Here is a 21494-nt window from a genome sequence, read left to right as displayed (position 1 = left end):
AAGGATGACAATGTCAAGGTTGTTATAAAGTTTTTTGAGGGCACGTCTTTCTGAAAGACTGATATTTGACAGTGGGGGTTTGGAAGTACGGAGAATTCTGGCGACATCTTGTCTGACAACTTCGACTTGGTCGGAAGGAAGATGAGAAATACTTCAGTTTGACAAATAATTTTCTCAGTTGGGATGGACAGAGGAGTGATAGAAACATTGAAGCCTTTTGACACAGCTTTTGTAGCTTAATCTGATATGTGAATATCTGAGAAATTGCGAACAACAGTAGAAGGATGTTGATTCGAAGTGGGCTGTGGATTTTGCTGAGAGATAAGTTGGTCCAGCTCGCGTTTCTGGGTTTGGGTTTTGTTGTCAGAAATGTATTGGGCTTTTTGGTGAGAAAGACGATCGAAAGTGTCCCAAGTGTCGAAAGATTTAGTGTGATGTTTAATTTGAAGATATTTTGAAATGACTTAATGGTCACGACACGATTTAAGGAAAGCAAGGTCAGAGAGAAGACGGTATTTACGTGTTAGAAGATTAGAAAAAAATTTAGTAAGAATGAAAAATTCCTCCCCGTAGCGGCGAATAGATACGTTTATTGAAAATTTTTACATAGTAAACACTACATGTCATGTCACAATACAAATAAGTTACTTATATATACATAGGAAATAACTAATAAATAATACGAGAACACATAATATTACATATACAGTGAAAAATAGAAATATAAAAATATAAAGTGGAATATAAGTGGAATTATGTTTGATATTTTGAATACATCAGGCCAGTAGTGGCCTGTGAGTGCTTCAATAATTATATCTAGAGATGCCTTCATAATTTTACTGTTAAAATCATAGTAGTCAACACATGAGGAATTTTTTAATTTGTGTATGCATTCTTTCACATCTTCTTCTTCTTCAAGTATCCTGTCCGTTGCGAAAGTTGGCTATTAACATGGCAATTCTGATCTTGTTTGCGGCGCTTCTGAATAGTTCGACCGATGTGAGCTCGAACCACTTCCTCAGATTTTGGAGTCACGAGTGTCTTCTCCTGTCTGGCCCTCGCTTACTGTCTATTTTTCCCTGGACAATCAATTGCAGTAGACGATACTTATCGTGTCTCAATATGTGGCCTAGATATTCAAGCTTTCTTTGTTTAATTGTATTCACGATTTCTTTCTCCTTTCCGATTCTTTGGATTACCTCTATGTATCAATATTTGACTCACATTTATCATATATTCTTCTATGAATGATCTTAGTGAACGCTTTAGTGACATCAAGCTTATAAGCCGGTAGTCATCACAGATCTGGGCATTTGGTTTCTTCGGGATTGTAATAAATGTTGACTGCAGCCAGTTCTCCGGGATTTTACCGATATTATATATGTTGTTAAAAAGTTCAACTAGACTATCATGGAACTGTTTGTCTGATTTACATAGGATCTTTAATATTTCGCAGGGTACATTGTCCGGACCTGCTGACTTATTGTTTTTTAGTGCTGCAATGGCATCTTATATCGCCGATTTAAGGATTGAAGGTCCTGTTTCTCCTTCTCCATATAGGTGATCATCAGTCCTGTCAGATGCAAATAATTTTTCTATGTACTCACATAGAAATGTATGTATTCTATGTATTTCACATCAGATACTACTATTGGGGTCATAAAGAACGAACTCAACTTTCTAGGTAGCCTGTTAAGATAGTAGTTTATGTCATGCTCAGAGTTTTCTACTGATTTCGATATAATATCTGCTATATTCGTAAAGTATTTGTTAATCTCTTCTGGTGTTAAGTTCAGATTGGACGTAGTATTTTTCTGATAGGTTTCTTTTTTAACAATACTCCATATTGTCTTACTTTTGTTAGTGGATTTGTTTATTATGTTAGCATAAGCAGTACGTTTTTCAGCTTTCATTTCTTGCTTGTATTTCTTTCGCATTAGACTCGGCCTCTTAAAATAACAGGAAACTGGAACATGTGGATATCTTTCAAAACATCAGTTAAAACTGTAACTGAACCATTAAATTGATACTATACTTTACACTGCTACACATTTTCCACGAAGAGATAAAAACAGAAAACATTTCAAATTTGACGGAAAATTTTTACATAACGCTGAAGCCTATCACTCTTGACCACGCCTCAGCGAGAGTGAGTTAATTCTTAAAAATCATTCGCTTCTCAATTTGGTTTAAACAAAACACTAAACGAGAATATTTATTTAAAACGCAGTATCGAGCGGTTAAACGATCAAAGAATACCGAGGAAATACACATCTGTGAAATAATAAACAAACTCTAAAATGGTTTATTTTCGACCTCGGTGACGCCAAGATGAATTGAAATACAAGGGGATTTCAATACATAATGAGGAATTTTAAAAATGCTCCCTAAAAATACCCCCACGTAAGAGTTAAAACTGGACAAACAGGAAAAGTATGCGTTTAGGGCAAATTACAGTAGCATTTTCTAACTATGGCAACAGTGCATCATGACTTCAGGAAATCAAACAAGAAAAAACACAAAAATCATAACCAAAAACTACTTGTCATAATTGTCTATGGTACTAACACAATTACACTCAAATAAAACTGGATGCTCGACTTGATGAATCGGCACCAGATACAGTTCGTTAGCTCTTAAGCACAACAACACAATGGCATATTTCTATAAACATGGCTCTAGCCTAACCAAAATCGTGGAACAGACCAGTGTTGAAGTTTCTGGGAACGAAAAGAGGGGTGCCTCCAGCTAAACAAAGGCGGATGGCCAACAAAATAGCTTAAACAAACTTCGCTATGGTTATCCACTATGTAGATAACCAAAATAGCATCAAACACAAATAAAGTTGACTACAACAGTCAAACAATGAATTTCCAACTACTGGTTGAAAATCAAACCACACAAACAGAAGAAAACAGAATGGTCAATAGTTCCATAGGAATATCCCTCCGGGATCGATCAAAGCGAAAACTGTCCAAGTCAAGAAACTCCCAAAAGGACAAAAAAAAGAAAATAAATCCAAAACGTTAATACACAATCTTGGAAAAGAAGAAGAAAAGGGGCATATGGCATACAAGCCATAATCGATACACAAACAGTTCAGTCTCAAACTAATATTTCCAAAAGAAATAAAAAAATCGCAACTGTCAAAAAGGGGAAGATCAACGTTGCCAAACTTATTGGTTTTATTTGACCTGTTGCCTTTTTAGCATTTGAACAATGTTCTAAGATAATCAAATGTGGGCGAAATGGATTTAAATGGCAGCTTACGGTTTTTTATTGGGAATATGCCACAATTTTACTTTACAATAAGTGTAACATAACATTTACATTTGATTTCCACTTCGGAAATCGTTTTATATAAATAAAATTAATAATGATTCGTATTGTAAGTACGATTTCCGAATTAAAAATCTAAACATCAAAATAAGCTTATTTTAAAGTCACATTGTGCCTTATTTCCAATAAAAATAATAAAATGCATATAACGCCACGCATAATAAATAAACCTTCATACAAAATTATTTGGCAACGTCTCATGTCGCGTAGTCAAAGCACCGAACGAAAAGTAGAGACACAGGTAACGAACGAGTAGAGGTGGGTCTTTGACGTTTTTATCGTTAAGAGCGTAGGCGCAAAATTTCGGGCCAATGCTTTTTAAATGCATTCTTTTTTTTCGAATTCTGAGAAAACTAATAAATATTTTTGAAAAATTTAAACGCAGAATGAAAGAATACATTATTACCGAGGGCCGAAAGTCTCTGAAAATATATGTGTCGTTATATATATATATATATATATATATATATATATATATATATATATATATATATATATATATATATACTGAAAAAGCGATAAACGCTTGTCATCAACGCTGATCAAATAGAATACAAAACTCAAATATTTGGGTGTGCAGCGGAAGATAGGACAAAGAAGTACTCTTTTTTAGTAAACCAAGCTTTCGCAAATCTTTATTTGCATCATCAGGGTGCTACAATAAACAAAATTAGTACAAAATACAGAAAAGGAATTATTTTGCATCTTACACTAATTGAGGTTGGTTGTCGTGATGTTTATCACATGAAATGAGCAACTCATTTGACCCCTACAAATGATGGTGAAAACTATCCAAAATTGTTTTTTAAAAAACGTTCTTTAACAAATACATATTTAAAACACTTTAAAACACATATACATGAACACTTAAATAAAACTATGTTAAAATAATTACAGAACATGTCATAAAATAAAATTTAGGTTATAAACATTCTTATCAGAAACAAAGAATTGGTTGTGAATTCGTTACTGCCAACTTAAAACGATAGAACGTTAGATCTTAATGATAACAATGTAAAGGTAATAGTATACCTGATAGACGCTGAACTTGAAACAGAAAAGGTAAAAAGACTTATTGTAGAAGGAGTAGTAGAGGTATTGTATATCTCATATATAATTAAACTTATATTGTTGATGATGAATTGTCTGTATTAGTAGATTCATGTTTATCCAAAGTTAACAATAATGAATATAAGTTGCTTAAATTATTGGTATCTGTCTTTTTGTTAATAGTTTCTTTTTCTTGAAAAATGAAAGCCATCTCGAGAAACAATCTTTTTAAATAATTGGTCTCCGTGGATAGGATTTTTACATTTGAAAAATCGAAAGAGTGCCCTGTTGTGTTAGCATGTGTGGTAACCTGCTAGATGTTCTCTAGCCATCTGTGTGATTCCTGTTCTTCTCTACCACGTTTGGTTTTTCCTCTTGTAGAAATTCCAGGTATATTATTTATGTATCTAATTGTTAAATTTTTCTCCCCATTACCTATACGTCTTTGAAGCTCTGTTTGTAATTCAGCCAGATATTTTAACTAACAAGGTGTCAAGTCTTGTTTTGTGCATATGTTTGAGTTTGAGTTTTGATTTAGTTAACATTACTGCGACCTTGGTTTCATATCTTGGCGAGGAGCAGCCAGCTTTATGAGGGTATTTTCTGTAGGAGCAAATTCTATTTTCTGAATTTTCATTTTCAGTTGTTCGCTTTCTTAAAACTTTTATTTTTGAGACACAAGCGTCAATTTTTGTCGACTGAGAATTTACTAAATTATGTAATTCAGACATTTGAGTATTACATGTTGCGATAGCGTTACTCAAATTAGCAAACTGAGCCATAATTGCATTGAAGTGCATTGTGCTAACATCTACTTTTGTTGTACAATTTTCACACTTCCATATTAGCGTTGGAGTCGAGCACAAATAGCGTGCCATGTTGTTTTGCATCCAGAACATTCCAATTGGCTATAATCTGTCGCTGATATAGTTTTATGGCACGCCTGAAAATTTAAATCCATTTTAAAAATATCAACTGAACTATTATATATACCACTAATAAGTGTTTGGTTAGGTAGATCTTTAAAATGCAATTTGTATTTATTGTTTAAAAATTAAGTGTTTCTACTTACAGTTGTGTTTACACTAAAAACCGTTCAACTTGTAACTTGTATTGTTTAAATTCATGAGGCACTATTAAACTATGTTAAATGTACGGCTGCTTGAATTCGATTTGGAGTAATTCATATCTTTCACCTCTCAACTCATGACCTATTGTAGTATTGTATTTTCTTCTCTTTGACCCTGCTTAGCAGTTCTTTTTGTTTACTTATGCGCCGAAGAATTTCATAGTTGGTAACTTTTTGTATCCATTTAATTATCAGCGTCCGACTGTATATATACATCTCAAAGGTATATTCTTTTTTCTACTTCAGAGTTCATTGTCCAACTGTCACAGCTATAGAGCAAGATAGAGAAAATGTAACATCTGAGTTAACATCATACTGTTTCTGAGCTGACTAAGATCTGATCCCGTAAATGTATTTATGTTCATGAGTGTTCCTAGCTTGTTCAATTATTGATAGAATTTCTCTTTTTTTGTGTTACATTGGTTGTTGATACTTGCTCCCAAATATTTTATTAGAAGTTGCCATATAATTGTCATTTATTGGTGTCTTTGAAATTACTACAATTTTAGTTTTGGAAACACGATTTATACTGAATACAAATAAATAATAGCGATGGTAAGACGTAATCCTGTCACACTCCTCGTCTGATTCGTATATATTCAGATGTTATATGCTCTATTTCAATTGTTCCCGTTAGGTGCCAATATAGTTCTGAGATAATTCGCAAGTCATGTTCGTCAACCCCACTTTACTTGACTAACTTTTTAGTATCCACAAGGAAAATAAAATTCTTGTAGTTAGCTGTATACCATGATTCATAAAAACTTTTATTTAAATAGTTCTTCGCATACTCCTTTATATACTAGTAGTAGTAGTACTAATAGCCGACACGTGGAATGCACTGAATACGATGATTGAGAGATACACATAGAACCCCTAAAAAAGGACTGAAAATGATTTTCAGCAAAACTAAACTAATATCAAACAAAGATGACAAACCTATGATAAACATCGAAGGGACAGAGATAGGACACGTAGATGAATATACATATCTGGGTCAAAATGTCAAGGTAAGCAAATAAAATCAGACTACCGAAATAAGCAGACGTGTAAAAATGGGATGGGCAGCATTTGGAAGACTCTCATACGTACTTAAAAATAAAAATATACCTCAAAGACTGCGAACCAAAGTATTTAATTAGTGTATCCTGTCTGTACTTACATATGGAGCTCAAACCTGGACATTCACTAAAATAAACATGGAGAAGATCAGAAAAACTCAGAGAGCTATGGAACGACAGATGCTGGGTATCTCACTTAAAGACCATAAAACCAATGAAAACATTCGTAATAGAACAAAAGTAAAAGATGCTGTCGAACGGTCAGCTAAACTGAAAGGCAAATGGGCTGGACATAACGAACGTCTTACGGATAACCGATGGAATAAAGAAATCGGGAATTGACGGCCATATGAAGCCAAAAGACCACGAGGAAGACCGCAAATGCGATGGAGCGACGATATTAAAAGAACTGCAGGGTCAATGTGGAAACGTCTTACAAACAACAGAGATGAATGGCGAGAATTAGGAGAGTGCTATATTCGGCAATTGGAATAGAGAAAAGGGCTTAAAATAATAATAATAATAATCCTTTATATAAAATTCTGAATATATATTTTAAAATTGCCCTTTCGGGTTACATAACAGAACGTTTTCGGACTAATAAGTCCATCATCAGTACAGTTACCAGGTATACACGAGGGAAGCCACTAAATATGTGGGTTAAAACCCTTTACATGATTTACATCATGGCAACGCAAGACTCCAACGGGTTGCTAACGCAAGAGAAGGTATCTCTATGGATCCTCGATAGCAAACTATTGCTATCAGGAGTAGCAGTTGCTATCGAGGACCCATAGAGATACCTTCGCTTGGGTTGGCAAATTCTGGGAGCCTTGCGTTGCCATGATGTAAATCTGTTTAAAACTACAACTTCATTACATTAACAAAGTTAGCATTCTGTAACTGATGTAAAGGAAACGTTCTGTTTAACACGAAAGGGCAATTTTAGAATATATATATATATACATTTTAAAAGCATTTTTAAAATAAAAGTCTTTTTTTAACTTTAGTTTTAATACTCAGAATTTTAATCATCTTTTGATGTTTAACGCAGTCAAATCGAATTCTGAGAAATTGGTAGCAGTTGGAGTTTTTTTTGTAAGTGTACAAGCTCTGAAAGCAGTTAAATAATGAACGTGAGGGCTTAACATAAGACCCCAGAAATCCAATATCGTGAAATTAACCAGGAGGAAGAATTTAGAGGGATTGGGTCCTCTAAAACATACTTGGTACAAATCTAAATCTGGTGGGTGAAGTCAAGTTCCTTGGGGTAATATTAGACTCGAAACTACTTGGAATCAGCATATATAACTAATAACTAAGAGATGACTACTTTAATGGTAGACAGACGCATTGTATTTTTAACAAATGTATCAGTGATATAGTCGCTAAAGGTACAGCAAAAAGTACGTAAACTAAGTCAAGTTCAAAGACTTGCTTGCCTTGGAATCACAAGGGCTCTAAGGGACAGACCAACAGCAGCCATCTCCGCATATTGTTATAAAAGGGGGAGGCGAAAGCGGATGATTATCAAATCTGAGCAACGTAATGTGTAGATCACCACATAGCAACATCATACCTAAAATCAAAAACACCGAATGGGTGCTAACTTCTGATCATATAGTACCCATACACAAGCCTAAAATTTATTAAAGTTTCCAGCAGTGATGGAAATTTAAAGATTTTGTATTCTACTAGGAGAATATTATTCTCAGTAGGTTTAGATAAGAAATCATTGTTACTTGGTCTATAGTTTTTGTCTGCTGCACTGTAATCACTATCATCAATGAAATTTACATTTACACTTCTGTTTTCGCTTAAACTCGTTCTTAATTTAGAACATGTAAGTGAAGTCGACGCCATTTTGATGTGGCTTACCATATATTACGCGGAAATGTGAACAGAAACGCGTGATTGCAATAACACGATGCAGCAATAACTTTTCTGTGCTAATCATCAAATAATTTTTCTGTGGCTTAACATAGGTTTCTTTATATAGTTAATGCAATAAAATACAATCCATCCTTTTTGTATGGCCAATGATGTATATGTTGGTCAACTATAAAGCGAGTAGTACCACTTGATGAACAAGAAACAAAACAATATTCTTTACCGCCTGCTTTATCAAGATAACATCCAGGCCAAGAGTTCAAATGTTCCTATATACAAGCTTCGTCAGTAAGAGAATAAATAAAATTTTTAGCAAAGAAGACTTTCCCTACGCATTCACTCTCTTGAGAATACATATTATCCTCTGTCCTATCTCGTTCTCGTTTATATTTTATCACTTATTCGCTCTGTTATAATATATATATATATATATATATATATATATATATATATATATATATATATATATATATATATATATGGAAAAGGATAATGCGAGTGAATAATAAAAGTAAAAAGTAATGGCATGTCTCGCAAAACAGAAAACCAAATATGGTATATCGATGGAAGGCAACCGTATATACGTATAACCAATTTGTGGCATCAGGGTCTTCTAACTCTAATGCCACAAATTGGTTGCATTGCTCCTGTAGTGATCCTTTCCCAAGTTAATATGCTCCTTTTCTAACTTGGCTGCACCGTACTGAAGACGACCAATAGTCAGAAATACGTATATACGGTTGCCTTCCATCGATATACCATATTTGGTTTTCTGTTTTGCGAGACATGCCATTACTTATCTTTGAAATTACAGCAACTAACGGATTACCTTTCTCAGGACCCTTCTGCCATAGTTGTAGAAAACATTAAGTTATTAAAAATAAAGGCCCCATCTCGAAAAATCGTTTAATTATTATTTTTCTTTTCTATGTCAAACAATTATAGACTGTAATATTTTCTTTATGAAAAATTTCAGCAAATAAATCGATTTCGTTCACACTCTTCATTACTTTAAATAAAAATGTACAAAACGAAAACAAAACTAAAATTGCAAATTCACACTAAACTCACTTTTTGACTGCATATTTCATGATAATATACTCGAAAAACTGTACTTGCCTATTTTGTACATGATTTAATTCTTCTAGTTAACAGTAAGTGTTGATAAAGTAAAAATATATGTACCTAACATAAAAATTATGTTAATTATGTGTTTATCAATTCATCACAATTATGAAATAAAAAATTACATTTTGTTTATAATGCAAAAACGGTTAATGTGAATAATGATGTTGATTGATTTTGAATTGTTTGAAATTTAGCCACGTGCACACAACACTATGGAATGTTTATGTTGTATGTAAATGTAATTAATTGTCATTTAATTATAAATATCCTAAGATTCCACTGCAGGATTAACGTAGTTAATCCAACTCATATTGTTATATACATTTAAAATAAGGAGAATACATTGATAATAGGTTTCCAATCAAAAAGTGGCCGGAAATATTTAATTAATAATAATTAATTTTTGACAAAAATTGTATTTCGTTTATTTAGTTTTTAAATAAAATACGCTGTTAATGACGTATATGCATGTTTTTTATAGCAAATTAAAGCTGATTATTTTCTTAATATGATGATATAAGGTTGCTTGAGAAAAAATTGTCGAAAATTAGGATTGCTAACTGTTAAAAATACGAGGTATCAAAGATAAAATAAGACAGCTAATGAGCAACGTTATATCATCCTATTAAGAAAAAAATTAATTTTAATTTGATATAAAAACATGCATATACGTCATTAGCAGCGTATTTTATTTAAAACATAAAAAAACCAAATAAATTTTTTGTTAAAAATTAATTATTATTAAGTGAAATAAAAATATTTCGGCCACTTTTTGAATTTCAACCTATTATCAATGTATTCTCCTAATTCTAAATATATGTAAAAATGTGAGTTTGATTAACGACGTATGAACTTAGTGATCTTGCAGTGGGATTTTGTACTAAAAGGTAAGTGAAACGGAAATTTTACTGTATAAATATTAACCTTTTACTCAAAGTTTAGTAGTATTTAGTACCTAACCCCCTACCTAATATACATCTTATATCAAGAATATAACTCAAATTAATTTTTTTTTTATTTTATAATGTGAAAAGTATCTATAGTATCAATATGTATCTATAGTAAGCAAACTTATACACTTTCTGCAGAAATTTTGGTGTGGCTTTTTAATTATTAACAATTTATTTAATTGTTTAATTATTTAAATTGTTGGTCTAAAAACAGCAAAAGAAGGCAAAATCGTTGATTGCTTATACTTATAACTTTTGTAAAAATCAACTTACACTTTTGTGATTGCTCTTATATTGCTTAATAAAATCTTAAAATTTCTGCTCGATCCATGAATTAGTTTGAAAGTTATGTAAATTGTTTATCCCAGGCCACTTTTTGTAATAACGTAAGACATATAATAATGACGATATAGTAATTCTACTGGTACTATATAAAAGGTGAAAACTTTTACTTCTAATATGCACCAGAGTAAAAAAAATATAACCAAAAATCGTTTTGCAGAATTACTGTTATTTTTATCGTTTAAACAATTAGAATAACTTTTAAACTATTACGTATACGAAATATTTTGTCATATGTAAAAAGGAGGGTACACAAGAGACAGAGATGCAAAATTAACAACGCCAGAGGAAATCCTTGCGCTTTTTCGAATTCTCTTCCTTGCTGGTGTAAAAAAGTTAAGCCAAACTGATTTTCGAGAGGTGTAGGCAACTGATGGCACAGGAATCCAAACCTTTCTGCCATGTATGGATTATAAATGTTTTCTGTTTCTCCTTGAAACACTTAGGTTCGACGACAAAACAAGTCGTGAATAACGGAAGCAGACAGATAAATTAGCGGCAGTGCGAGAAATTACAGACAAATTCACAGCTAACTGTCGGAAACATTTCTGTCCAGGTGAACGTATTACAATTCACGAAATGTTAGTTCCATACCGTGGTCGTTGTAGTTTTGTACAATATTTGCCTAACAAGCCCAACAAATATGGGATAAAATATTTGGATTTTGTGATTCAAAGATGGTTTATGTCTCAAATTTAGAAATTTACTGTGGCAAACAGCCCGAAGGAAGATATAATCTACCAAAGACTGCAACAGATATTGTACTCAGATTGGTCGAGCCCTTCAAAAATTTTAAAAGAAACTTGACCACAGATAATTGGTACACTAGTTATCCTTTGTCTTAACAGCTTCTTCATTGAAAAATGACTTTGGTTGGTACTTTGAAAAAAAAAAAATAAAAGAGAAATCCCACCGGAATTACAACCAAGCAAAACTTATACACTCCTCAATTTTTACATTTCAGAAAGAAACCACATTTGTATCTTACAGCGAAAAAAGGAATAAGGCTGTCATATTCCTTTCTACGCAGCACGCTGATGATTCTGTAGATGAGAAGATAGGCGAACCAGAGATAGTACTATTCTACAATGAAACTAAAGGGGGAATTGATGTAGTCGACCAAATGTGTAGCAATTACACTGTCCAAAGACGAACTAGACGGTGGCAATTGGTCGTATTTTATCAGCTTATGAATACTGCAGGAATAGATTCCAATATTTTATTTAACCCCACTAATTGCGATAAGGCCCTAAGTCACAGACATTTCTTGAAAAAATTAGCGGTTTCTCTAATGACATCCCATTTAGTTCCATATAAGATTTCCGAGACTGAGACTCCAAAACTAGCCGAAAAAACAAGAGGAAGGTGTACCCAGTGCGGTCAAAAAAAAAAAAAAAAAAAAATAGAGCAACCACAATAAAGTGCCAAAGATGCAGTAAACCAGCAAGTGATAACCACCACATTGGCTTAGAATGCCAGCATCATGAAAATCAAACAAAAAGTCCTTAAAATTAATTTCCTTTTTATAACTTCTATGTTCATCTAACATTTCTTTTTTATTTTTGTTTTATACTTTATATTTTTTACATAAAATATGTGTTTATTTATTCCTACGTATGTAATAAATGTAGAATGTTAACTAAGCGACCACTTGTGTAAAAAATATTCTAGCGACCACTTAAGGGTTAGGGTGAAACTAAAAATCCAAGCTACTCACTTAATCTTTTAGTAACTCTACTTTCAATCAGTATTACAATAACTGACTACGTACCATCAATTATATTTTATAGAGCAATTTAATATGATACCGATTCTTTCTCATTCTTTTAATAATGTTTTACTTTAAACTGTTCAACAATTTTTACTCTTTTAGTTGTAAGTATTGAAATATCTATCCACTTTGTTTACATCCAATAATTATTCTAATAAAGTAAATAAAGTTCTAATAAATAAAAAAAATAATATAAAGGTTTATGGTCGGTATGGTAAAATTGACTGCTGCTGTCTATATTGCAAGGTAAAGTCAAAGGTAAGCGAGGACCCGGTAGAAGGAGAATATCATGGCTGCGGAATTTAAGAACATGGTTTAAGAAAACCTCAACGGAGCTGTTTCGAGCCGCAGCGAGCAAGGTCATGATTGCCAATATGATTTCCAACATCCGAAACGGATAGGAACCAGAAGAAGAAGAATGGTAAAATTTAACAGGATATCTAACATAGATATAAAATCATATTTTCAGCGAATACACAAAGATAACAATCATATTTTCCCTTGGTATCCCCTCCATACTTCTCATTGACGCCCATTGCCCATTAGTGAGACGATTAGTACCGATCAGATATTTTACATATCTCTTGTTCCGATCCTAATATACCTAGAAAAACTAGAGGTTACTCGTTGATATTTTTATCGGAACCGTTTTTCGTAAACTGTAACTAGTTGATTGTTTACCAGTAGTTTCAAATAAGCGAGTACAAAAACAAACATATTGGCTATTATCGTTTGTGTATTAAAGTGAAAGAAACTAAAGAAGGATATATTTATAATAACTTGAAAAATAAATTAAACAATACAAATAGTACTTACATTTACATTACCAATTAAATCGCGAATCGTCTGAATTGACATTTAAAAACATAAGTTTTTTCACTCTTCTTGTTAACCGTGTTCTTCTGTTATTTAAAATTAAACCAGATTTTGAACATGTTTTCACAAGGAACAGATTTTGTTACAATAATATATTATTTTATGAATATAGTGGTTAAGTTAGGATATACATGGCGATGGTTTTTCCACCACTGTAATGAATTCCGTTCGAATTTTTTTGTGGGTAATATATCATCAGACAAAGACATGTCGACTTCTTTTATATTTCTCGATACAGGTGTATGTTTAGATGAGTCATGTCCAATTAACTCATCAAAAATACACCATGGACTTAAGTCATCTTTATCAGTTTCTTTTTCTTGTACTGGTTGATTTTCATTAGTACAATCTTCTTTTTCTTTTTTTATACAAGTAACCAACTTCTTAACTCTTTCTTTTGTTTTTTATAACTAGGTATTCTGATTAATGAATGAGTTTCGATTTACGATTGACCTGCATTTTCGATTTCAAATCTTTATTGATAGTTTGTCAAGGGATTTATTTATTGTAAATATTCAATTAAGAATTCTTTTTCTTAGTCACAATTATTGACCTAGTATAAGAATAATAATTTTATTTTCAAAAAATGCACATTTGTAGAAGATGCAGCTTTTATGGTCCACTTTCTGAATATTGCAATGATTGAAACTTCTCCTGATGCATTTCTGTCCGTTTCGACTACTTCTACTACAAGTACTGCCACCGCCACCCAAGCGTCAAAAGGTGATGGATACTTTCATTAATAAAATTATTAGGTTAGAACAAAAAAAAAACAAATAGATATGGATTTACTAAACCTATGCAAAGACTCGTTTCATCCGTTTTCCATAGTTGAAGAACGAGGTTTTAAAAATTTTGCAGGGTGGATTCCTGGATATAAACCACCAACAAGAAAAACTTTGTCAGATTCATTACTTCAGGAATGTTATATCAAAACTGAGCAAATTATTAGATCACAAGTTGTTAAATAAGTAGAAAATACCTGTATTACTACTGACCTCTGGACATCTGGACTAACTGAGAGTTACATTGCATTAACAGGACAATATTAACCCGAAAATTAAGAATTTAAAACGGTTTTATTAGGCTGCTGCAATTTCTCTGGAAACCATAATTCAGAAAACATCGCTTTTGAAATTAGTGAAATTATTAATCAGTGGGGTCTAAAACGAAAAGTAAATTTTGCAGTAACTGATAATGCCTCAAATATGGTCAAAGCTATTAAAGATGTTTTGGAATAAAAACATTTAAATTGTTTTGCTCATACGTTAAATTTATTGGTGGAGGACGCACTTAAATACTGTCGTGTACAAATAGATAAAATAAAAAGTCTTTTTTTCGACAATTCGGCAAAAAACACATTTCAAAAAAGTACCTTATCTTTAGAAAGTCTTTTAAAGTATCAATTACAACATAACAAAGTTCCCAAACGGCCAATCCAAGACGTGGAAAATAGGTATAACTTCACCTATTCACCTAGACATGTAAAAAAGAATGACCGAGTTAGAAGAGGCAATCCGTTCCACATTGGTATTAGTTAATACAGACTTAGACCAAATCTAAATAATAAAGACTGGATTATTTGTTCTCAACTTTCCCAAATTTTACGGTCTTTTAAAGAAATAACAAGTACAATGAGTGGCCAAAAATACTAGTTCAGTGATTTGTTATGGTACGCTGCCTGCAAGAATCTTGTAATAAAAGTTTAGTAAACGATAACCTTACATCCATAGTATCCGACGTAGTACAATTACTAATATCGGGTTTAGCAAAAAGATTTAGAGGGATAGAACAGAGTGGCACATTGTCATTACGTACATTTATGGATTCACGAATTAAAGTGCAGGGATTTTCTGATAAAAATGAAGCTAAAAAAACAAAAGAGAGAGTTAAGAAGCTGGTTCCTTCTATAATTAAAAACAAGAAGATTGTACTATTGAAAATAAACCAGTACAAGAAAAAGAAACCGGTAAAGATGACTTAAGTCTATTGTGTATTTTTGATCCATTAATTGGACATGACTCATCTAAACGTACACCTGTATCGAGAATCCATTACAATGGTGAAAAAACCATCGCTATGTATATCCCAACTTAACCACTATATTCATAAAATATTGTAAATGTGAACACATGTTCAAAATCTGGTTTAATTTTAAATAAAAGAAAAACATGGTTAAAGTATAAAAACTTATGTTTTTAAATGTCAATTTAGACGATTCGCGATTTAATAATAACGTGTAATGTAAATGTAAATACGAATTACTATTTGTATTGTTCAGTTTATTTTTCAAGTTATAATAAATATATCCTTCATTAGTTTCTTTCACTTTAATAAATATACACATAAACGATAATAGCCATTATGTTTGTTTATGTAGGTACTCTCTTACTTGAAACTACTGTTAAACAATCATAGTAATTTGTTTACGAAAATCTGTTTACGATAAAAACGTCAACGACCCACCTCTACTCGTTACCTCTGCCCACGCAAGACGAGACGTTGCCAAAAAATTTTGTATGAAGCTTTTTTATTGTGGCATCATATGCGGTTTAATATTTTTATTGGGAATAAGGCACAATGTGACTTTAAAATAAGCTTATTTTGATGTATAGATTTTTAATTCGGAAATCATACTTCAAATACGAAACATTAATAAATTTTATTTATATACAACGATTTCCGAAGTGGAAATCAAAATGTTATATTACACTTATTGTAAAGTAAAATTGTGGCATATTCCCAATAAAAAACAGTAAGCTACCATTTAAATCCATTTCGCTCAAATTTGATTATTTTAGAACACTGTTCAAATGCTAAAAATTCAACAGATCAAATAAAACTAATAAGTTTGGCAACGTTGAATTTCCCCTTTTTTATTACTTCAACTCATTCATTTTCGGCGATATAAAGGGCGGACCTAATATACCTCTCTCTTTTTAAACAGGTGTTTCTCACTCCACCTCACGTAAGGTCCATACCGACCATAAACTTTTACCTATACTGTATATATATATATATATATACAAATAGTATATCTATTAGAACCTAAACTAAAATTAATAAAAATTTGGACTAAAGTCCAAATTAATTAACATCAAGTTTATACATCTGAAAATCTAAAACATTCATTTTACAAAAACGATGTCTAAATACCTTATGCATCTTCCACAATTACATGAGACCTGTACTTGAGACTTCTATAGTATATGTTAAAAAAAAGGGAGGAACTAAGTTATCAGAAAATGTATCCGCAACTCCTATAGTCATTAACTTGGTACTGATATCTCTGCTCCACGATTTCAGTAAGCAGTCACCAAACCATTAAAACTGCTACATCCATGTTTCCTATTATCCAACGATTAGCCAGTCCAGGACTATATGCATTATTATGGTACTGATATTGCTGCTGTTCCTCATAAATAAATAGAATATACAAGGAAGTTTTTGGCAATTTAATACGGTTTTTGTGTGTTATAAAAAAAACAATATAATTTCTCAGAGAAAGTAAAGAATATCTATCCTTCTTCTTCTTCAAGTGCCCTGTCCGTTGCGAACGTTGGCTATTAACGTGGCAATTCTGATCTTATTTGCGGCGCTTCTGAATAGTTCGACCGATGTGAGCCCGAACCACTTCCTCAGATTTTGGAGCCACGAGTGTCTTCTCCTGCCTGGCCCGTCGCTTACTGTCTATTTTTCCCTGGACAATCAATTGCAGTAGACGGTACTTATCGTGTCTCAATATGTGGCCTAGATATTCAAGCTTTCTTTGTTTAATTGTATTCACGATTTCTTTCTCCTTTCCGATTCTTTGGATTACCTCTGTGTTGGTGACATGTTCGCTCAATATCTATCCGCTATCCGAATTTAATCCATAGATTAAATATTAGAATACTATAGAATAATGCTATTACCGGCAAAAAAACGGTATAATAGTAGTAACGATACAACCAAATAAATAGTTATTAACAGACAAAAGAGGTGATGTAGAATAGAGCATATAACGTAACAATAGACCCATATAATTTTGAAAAATTGGGGCGTTTTAGATATCGCAGATAACGTTGTCACATAAGAGATAAAAGGGAAAATTCAGGTAGCAAACTGATATATGTATCACCTCATAACACTTTTAAATCCAGAAGTGTAATGCGGACTACTAAAACCAGGATATATAAAACAATGTAAGTAAAACTCAGGTATTAATTAGATCAGGATTGCTAGAAAAGCCCTCAGAAGTGTTTTACAACCGGGAACTAATGCTAAGGTCAAACAGGTATATAAAAATTGCACCGTCGTACAAGAAACTAAATCTCAACGCTAAAGTTATTGTTTTGCACTTTGTATTGATTTGTAATCTTATTCATAACAGAATTATATATTTCTTTCTGCGACGCTCAATCGACTCTTATTTTATTTTTTCATTGTTTGTGTTTTACTTACATACGTAGATTCTTATTTTTCTTACTGCGGGATGTATTTTTGGATTTAATATTTTTGCTTAAAACGTAGTAATTGCCAGCTTGTATTCTGTTGTTATTCTCTTTTGTAGTGTTTTTGTTAAAAGTGCTCTTAAATTCCAAATATTTAGACCGATGAAACATTTCAAAGTGATAGTCACATATTTTTTATTATCGTTGATTTGGAGGACCCTTTTTTGCCCTTTTTTGTATTGAATGTATTAATGTTTTTTGCTTACTAATAATTATTTTCGCTACTATATTAAACTCATCGTCGAAGGTCCGTATAATATGATCCGTTATTAATGAATCCGATGAATCCGTTATTAAACTGTGAGATTTTCTGTATTTGCTTTCCGGGAGATGCTCTCCAAAACGATGGTAAACACGATTGGAGACAGGGCATCTTCCTGTTTGAGGTCACTGGACATTTGAAAGTAAGTTGGCAGTTAATTTTCTTATGTATGCCTAGTTCTTCCATAGCATTTTAGTTACAATCTTATAACTATATCATATGTTTGTTGAAAATCTATAAATAACTAGCTTAATGTTTTTTTTTTATTCCCAACATTTTTCATTAAGTATATAATAGTGAATATTTGATCAACGGTTCATTGAATTTTCCTAATTTCACATTAATCTTTCCTAATTTCACATTTGTGGTTGCTGGATGTCAAAGAAGACACCATTTTCCATAGCGGGTACTATGATTCCAATGGGGTAAAGTACAACCTACATATTTGTTGCCAAAATTACTTTGCTGCTGTATCGAGTACCGTTTACTGGTATATGAATTTTGTTACGAATTTATACTGTGTGCTGAACTTAAAATTAAATCTTAAATCTATTACCGCGAATTGAAAAGCATGTTTTAACCTTTAATTGTAACATTTTTCGTTAACGTTTAGTGAAACATTTTACGTTTATCTAAATAAGAATTTTTGCGTTACATTGATATTTATGTGGCAATTAGCTGTAAAGTCATTTCCTGTCGTATCATATTTTCCTGATTTTTTTGTAGACAAGCGGTTTAGTTTGTGTAATATAATATCCCCAATTCGTTTCATAATATATTGTTTTCAAAACAGCTGTTCGTGAATTCGTTCACTTTTTTTAAAGCACTTTGATTTTTAATATTTTGACCACGCATATTTAGGTTTTCCAATATTTGGGATTTGTATAATCTTTATGTATATAATTATCTGTTTATTGATTTTACTTTTTAAATAGAGTTTGGAATGGAATCTTCCTGTTTGAAATCAATGTACATTTGAAAATAAGTCGACAGTTTTCTTTTCTGCCATGGTATTTCATAGTTTTATTCTTATGATTATATCAGTGTTTGTTTAAAATCTATAAATAACTAGTTTAATGTTTTTTTTTGTATTCCCAACATTTCTCATTAACTGCCTAATAGTAAATAATTGATCAACGATTTATTAAGTTTTTCTAATTCCACACTAATATTCACCTACTTTATAGTTCACCTATTTACTCAATCGTTCCAGGTGTATTAGAAAAAAGACTGTATATCCTAATTATTAATAGAGATATAGCTTATATATAGCTTATATCGCTATAGTTTGTACAGTACATTTTATTATTCCTTTTGTGTATGGGTATACTTTTCAGCAAGTTGGTACTTGCTCTTAGTTCTAAATTGACAGATCAGCTGTTTAACTGCCTGTACTGAACTTTCTTTTTCATTTTGCAAATATATATAAAAATTAATAAAAACCACTCTGACATACCGTTGATTGAAATATTGGATACCCTATACTATTTAATCAACGGAAATACTAAGATCACACGGGGAGAATATTATGGGTTATTTCTGGTTTCGTCAAAATTTACGCTGAAATTACTAACAAGAGAGTGCTCTCACTTCCACATGTTGAAATTGATATATAGTACCAACAGATGCTAGTCATATACCATCAGCACTAATAAAATGGAAACTATCAAATTAATGTCAATTTCATTTAATCAAACGTACTAACCTTAAAAATGATTATTTAAGATAACACACCTCAAAAATATTGACAATAAATTAAAAATAGCTTAAGCGCTATAAAAGTAACAGAGCAGCAAAGCTCACAGCATGAGAATAGTGCCTCGTACTTTTATATAGAAATTTGTTGACAGACAAATATTTATTTTTTTATATACTAGGTTCTTAAAAATGTGTACTCAAAACAAATAAATTTTATCTAACAAGTGTTTTATTCCAGTTTCATATGAAAGCACCAGATCTTAGATATTATAAATTTCGTCATAGGTGCAAATTATAAATGAAAACCAAATGATACAGAATATAGTGAAATATAAATATCTTAGCCCTCTATTGCCCGACTTTTTTGTAAACTTGTTTGTTTATAAAATGTTTTAATTTGTATATGTGCTCAAATATCCATTTACAACAACTAGTAGTTTTTTTAGATTTTTTAAATTTCGTTTGGGGAGAGTTTCGGGAGTGTTTAGCAAAAACTAACGAATTAAGTTATATACTTATTTATTATGTCATTCAAAAAAACAAATATTTGTAGTTGTAAAACATAAAGCAACTTTACATTTATCACACATTACTTTAGAAGTATTACAGCATCCTGGTTTTTTGCATCTTTACTTTTTTTCAGAAATTACTGGCCAGTGGAAGGTTTGGTCAAGCTTAACTTCCTTTGGTAGTACAATAGCAGTAGAGCCTGGGACGTCCTTTGTTTTTGATCTGGTCATTGCTTGCTAACAGTACGCTACATAAGTGGGACTTAAACTATAACAAAGGCAACTGGTTTTTCTTTTTAATTTCAAAGTAATCGCAATCACGACGATGCAACAACTAGCTGTTAACAACAGCTAAATCCAGAAGGTGAAAAAATATTTTTAGATACCACTTTTTAGATCTTATGTCTGTTCGGTAAAGAGCAATTAGTGAATCCATAAGATCGACACCTCCAATAAATTTATTATAAAATTGCACTGAATTTGGACAGCATACAATAATTCTTGATTTTTGTTTCTTATCCCACCTCTTGACTAACGAAGTAGGCTCAGAACCAACAAATGTACTAAGCAAATGAACCGGTTTATTATCGTACCACTTTAACGCTGTTTGTCTTATGCCATCTACTGTAGCGTGCTTTTCTTCTACAGTACCTCTGCCCTGTTTCTTCATATTCTTGTCATCAGAAAAATGGCAATAACGCAATCTGTTTGGAAGAACAGTTCCCAAACATTGCAGTCCACGTTTTTCCATTTCAATCTGCAACTGAATGCTATTGAACCAGTTGTCAAAATATACTTTATAGTATTTGTTTGGTTTGACTATCTCACACAATCTTATTACTACATTACCGCTGGTATCTACATTAGGTAAATGAAGAGGATGTTTAACAGTTCCTGTATATAATTCCCAGTTATAAACAATACAATTGCTATCACACAAAACAAATGCCTTGTATCCCCATTTTTTGGGTTTGTTCTTCATATATTGTTTTAAAG

At 31.9% G+C, this 21494-nt stretch overlaps 1 protein-coding gene across 6 annotated transcripts in view; it reads right to left on the bottom strand.

Annotated features, from left to right (window-relative positions):
* The window catches only part of LOC140451284 (angiomotin-like protein 1), an 880806-nt gene that overhangs the window by 160477 nt on the left and 698835 nt on the right, over positions 1–21494 (bottom strand). Inside the window, exon 13 of one of the 6 annotated variants that reach the window (XM_072545053.1) lies at positions 9541–9654. The exons of the other annotated variants lie outside the window; for them this stretch is intronic. Coding sequence (XP_072401154.1) covers positions 9589–9654 — 66 coding nt within the window. The 3' untranslated portion in view covers positions 9541–9588. The remainder of the gene's footprint in view (positions 1–9540; positions 9655–21494) is intronic. 6 annotated transcript variants of the gene reach the window in all.

Source organism: Diabrotica undecimpunctata, chromosome 1 (genome assembly GCF_040954645.1).
Source record: "Diabrotica undecimpunctata isolate CICGRU chromosome 1, icDiaUnde3, whole genome shotgun sequence".
NCBI classification, from domain to species: domain Eukaryota; kingdom Metazoa; phylum Arthropoda; class Insecta; order Coleoptera; family Chrysomelidae; genus Diabrotica; species Diabrotica undecimpunctata.
Note: the sequence above shows the minus strand (reverse complement) of the source record. Positions and strands in the feature narration are given on the sequence as shown.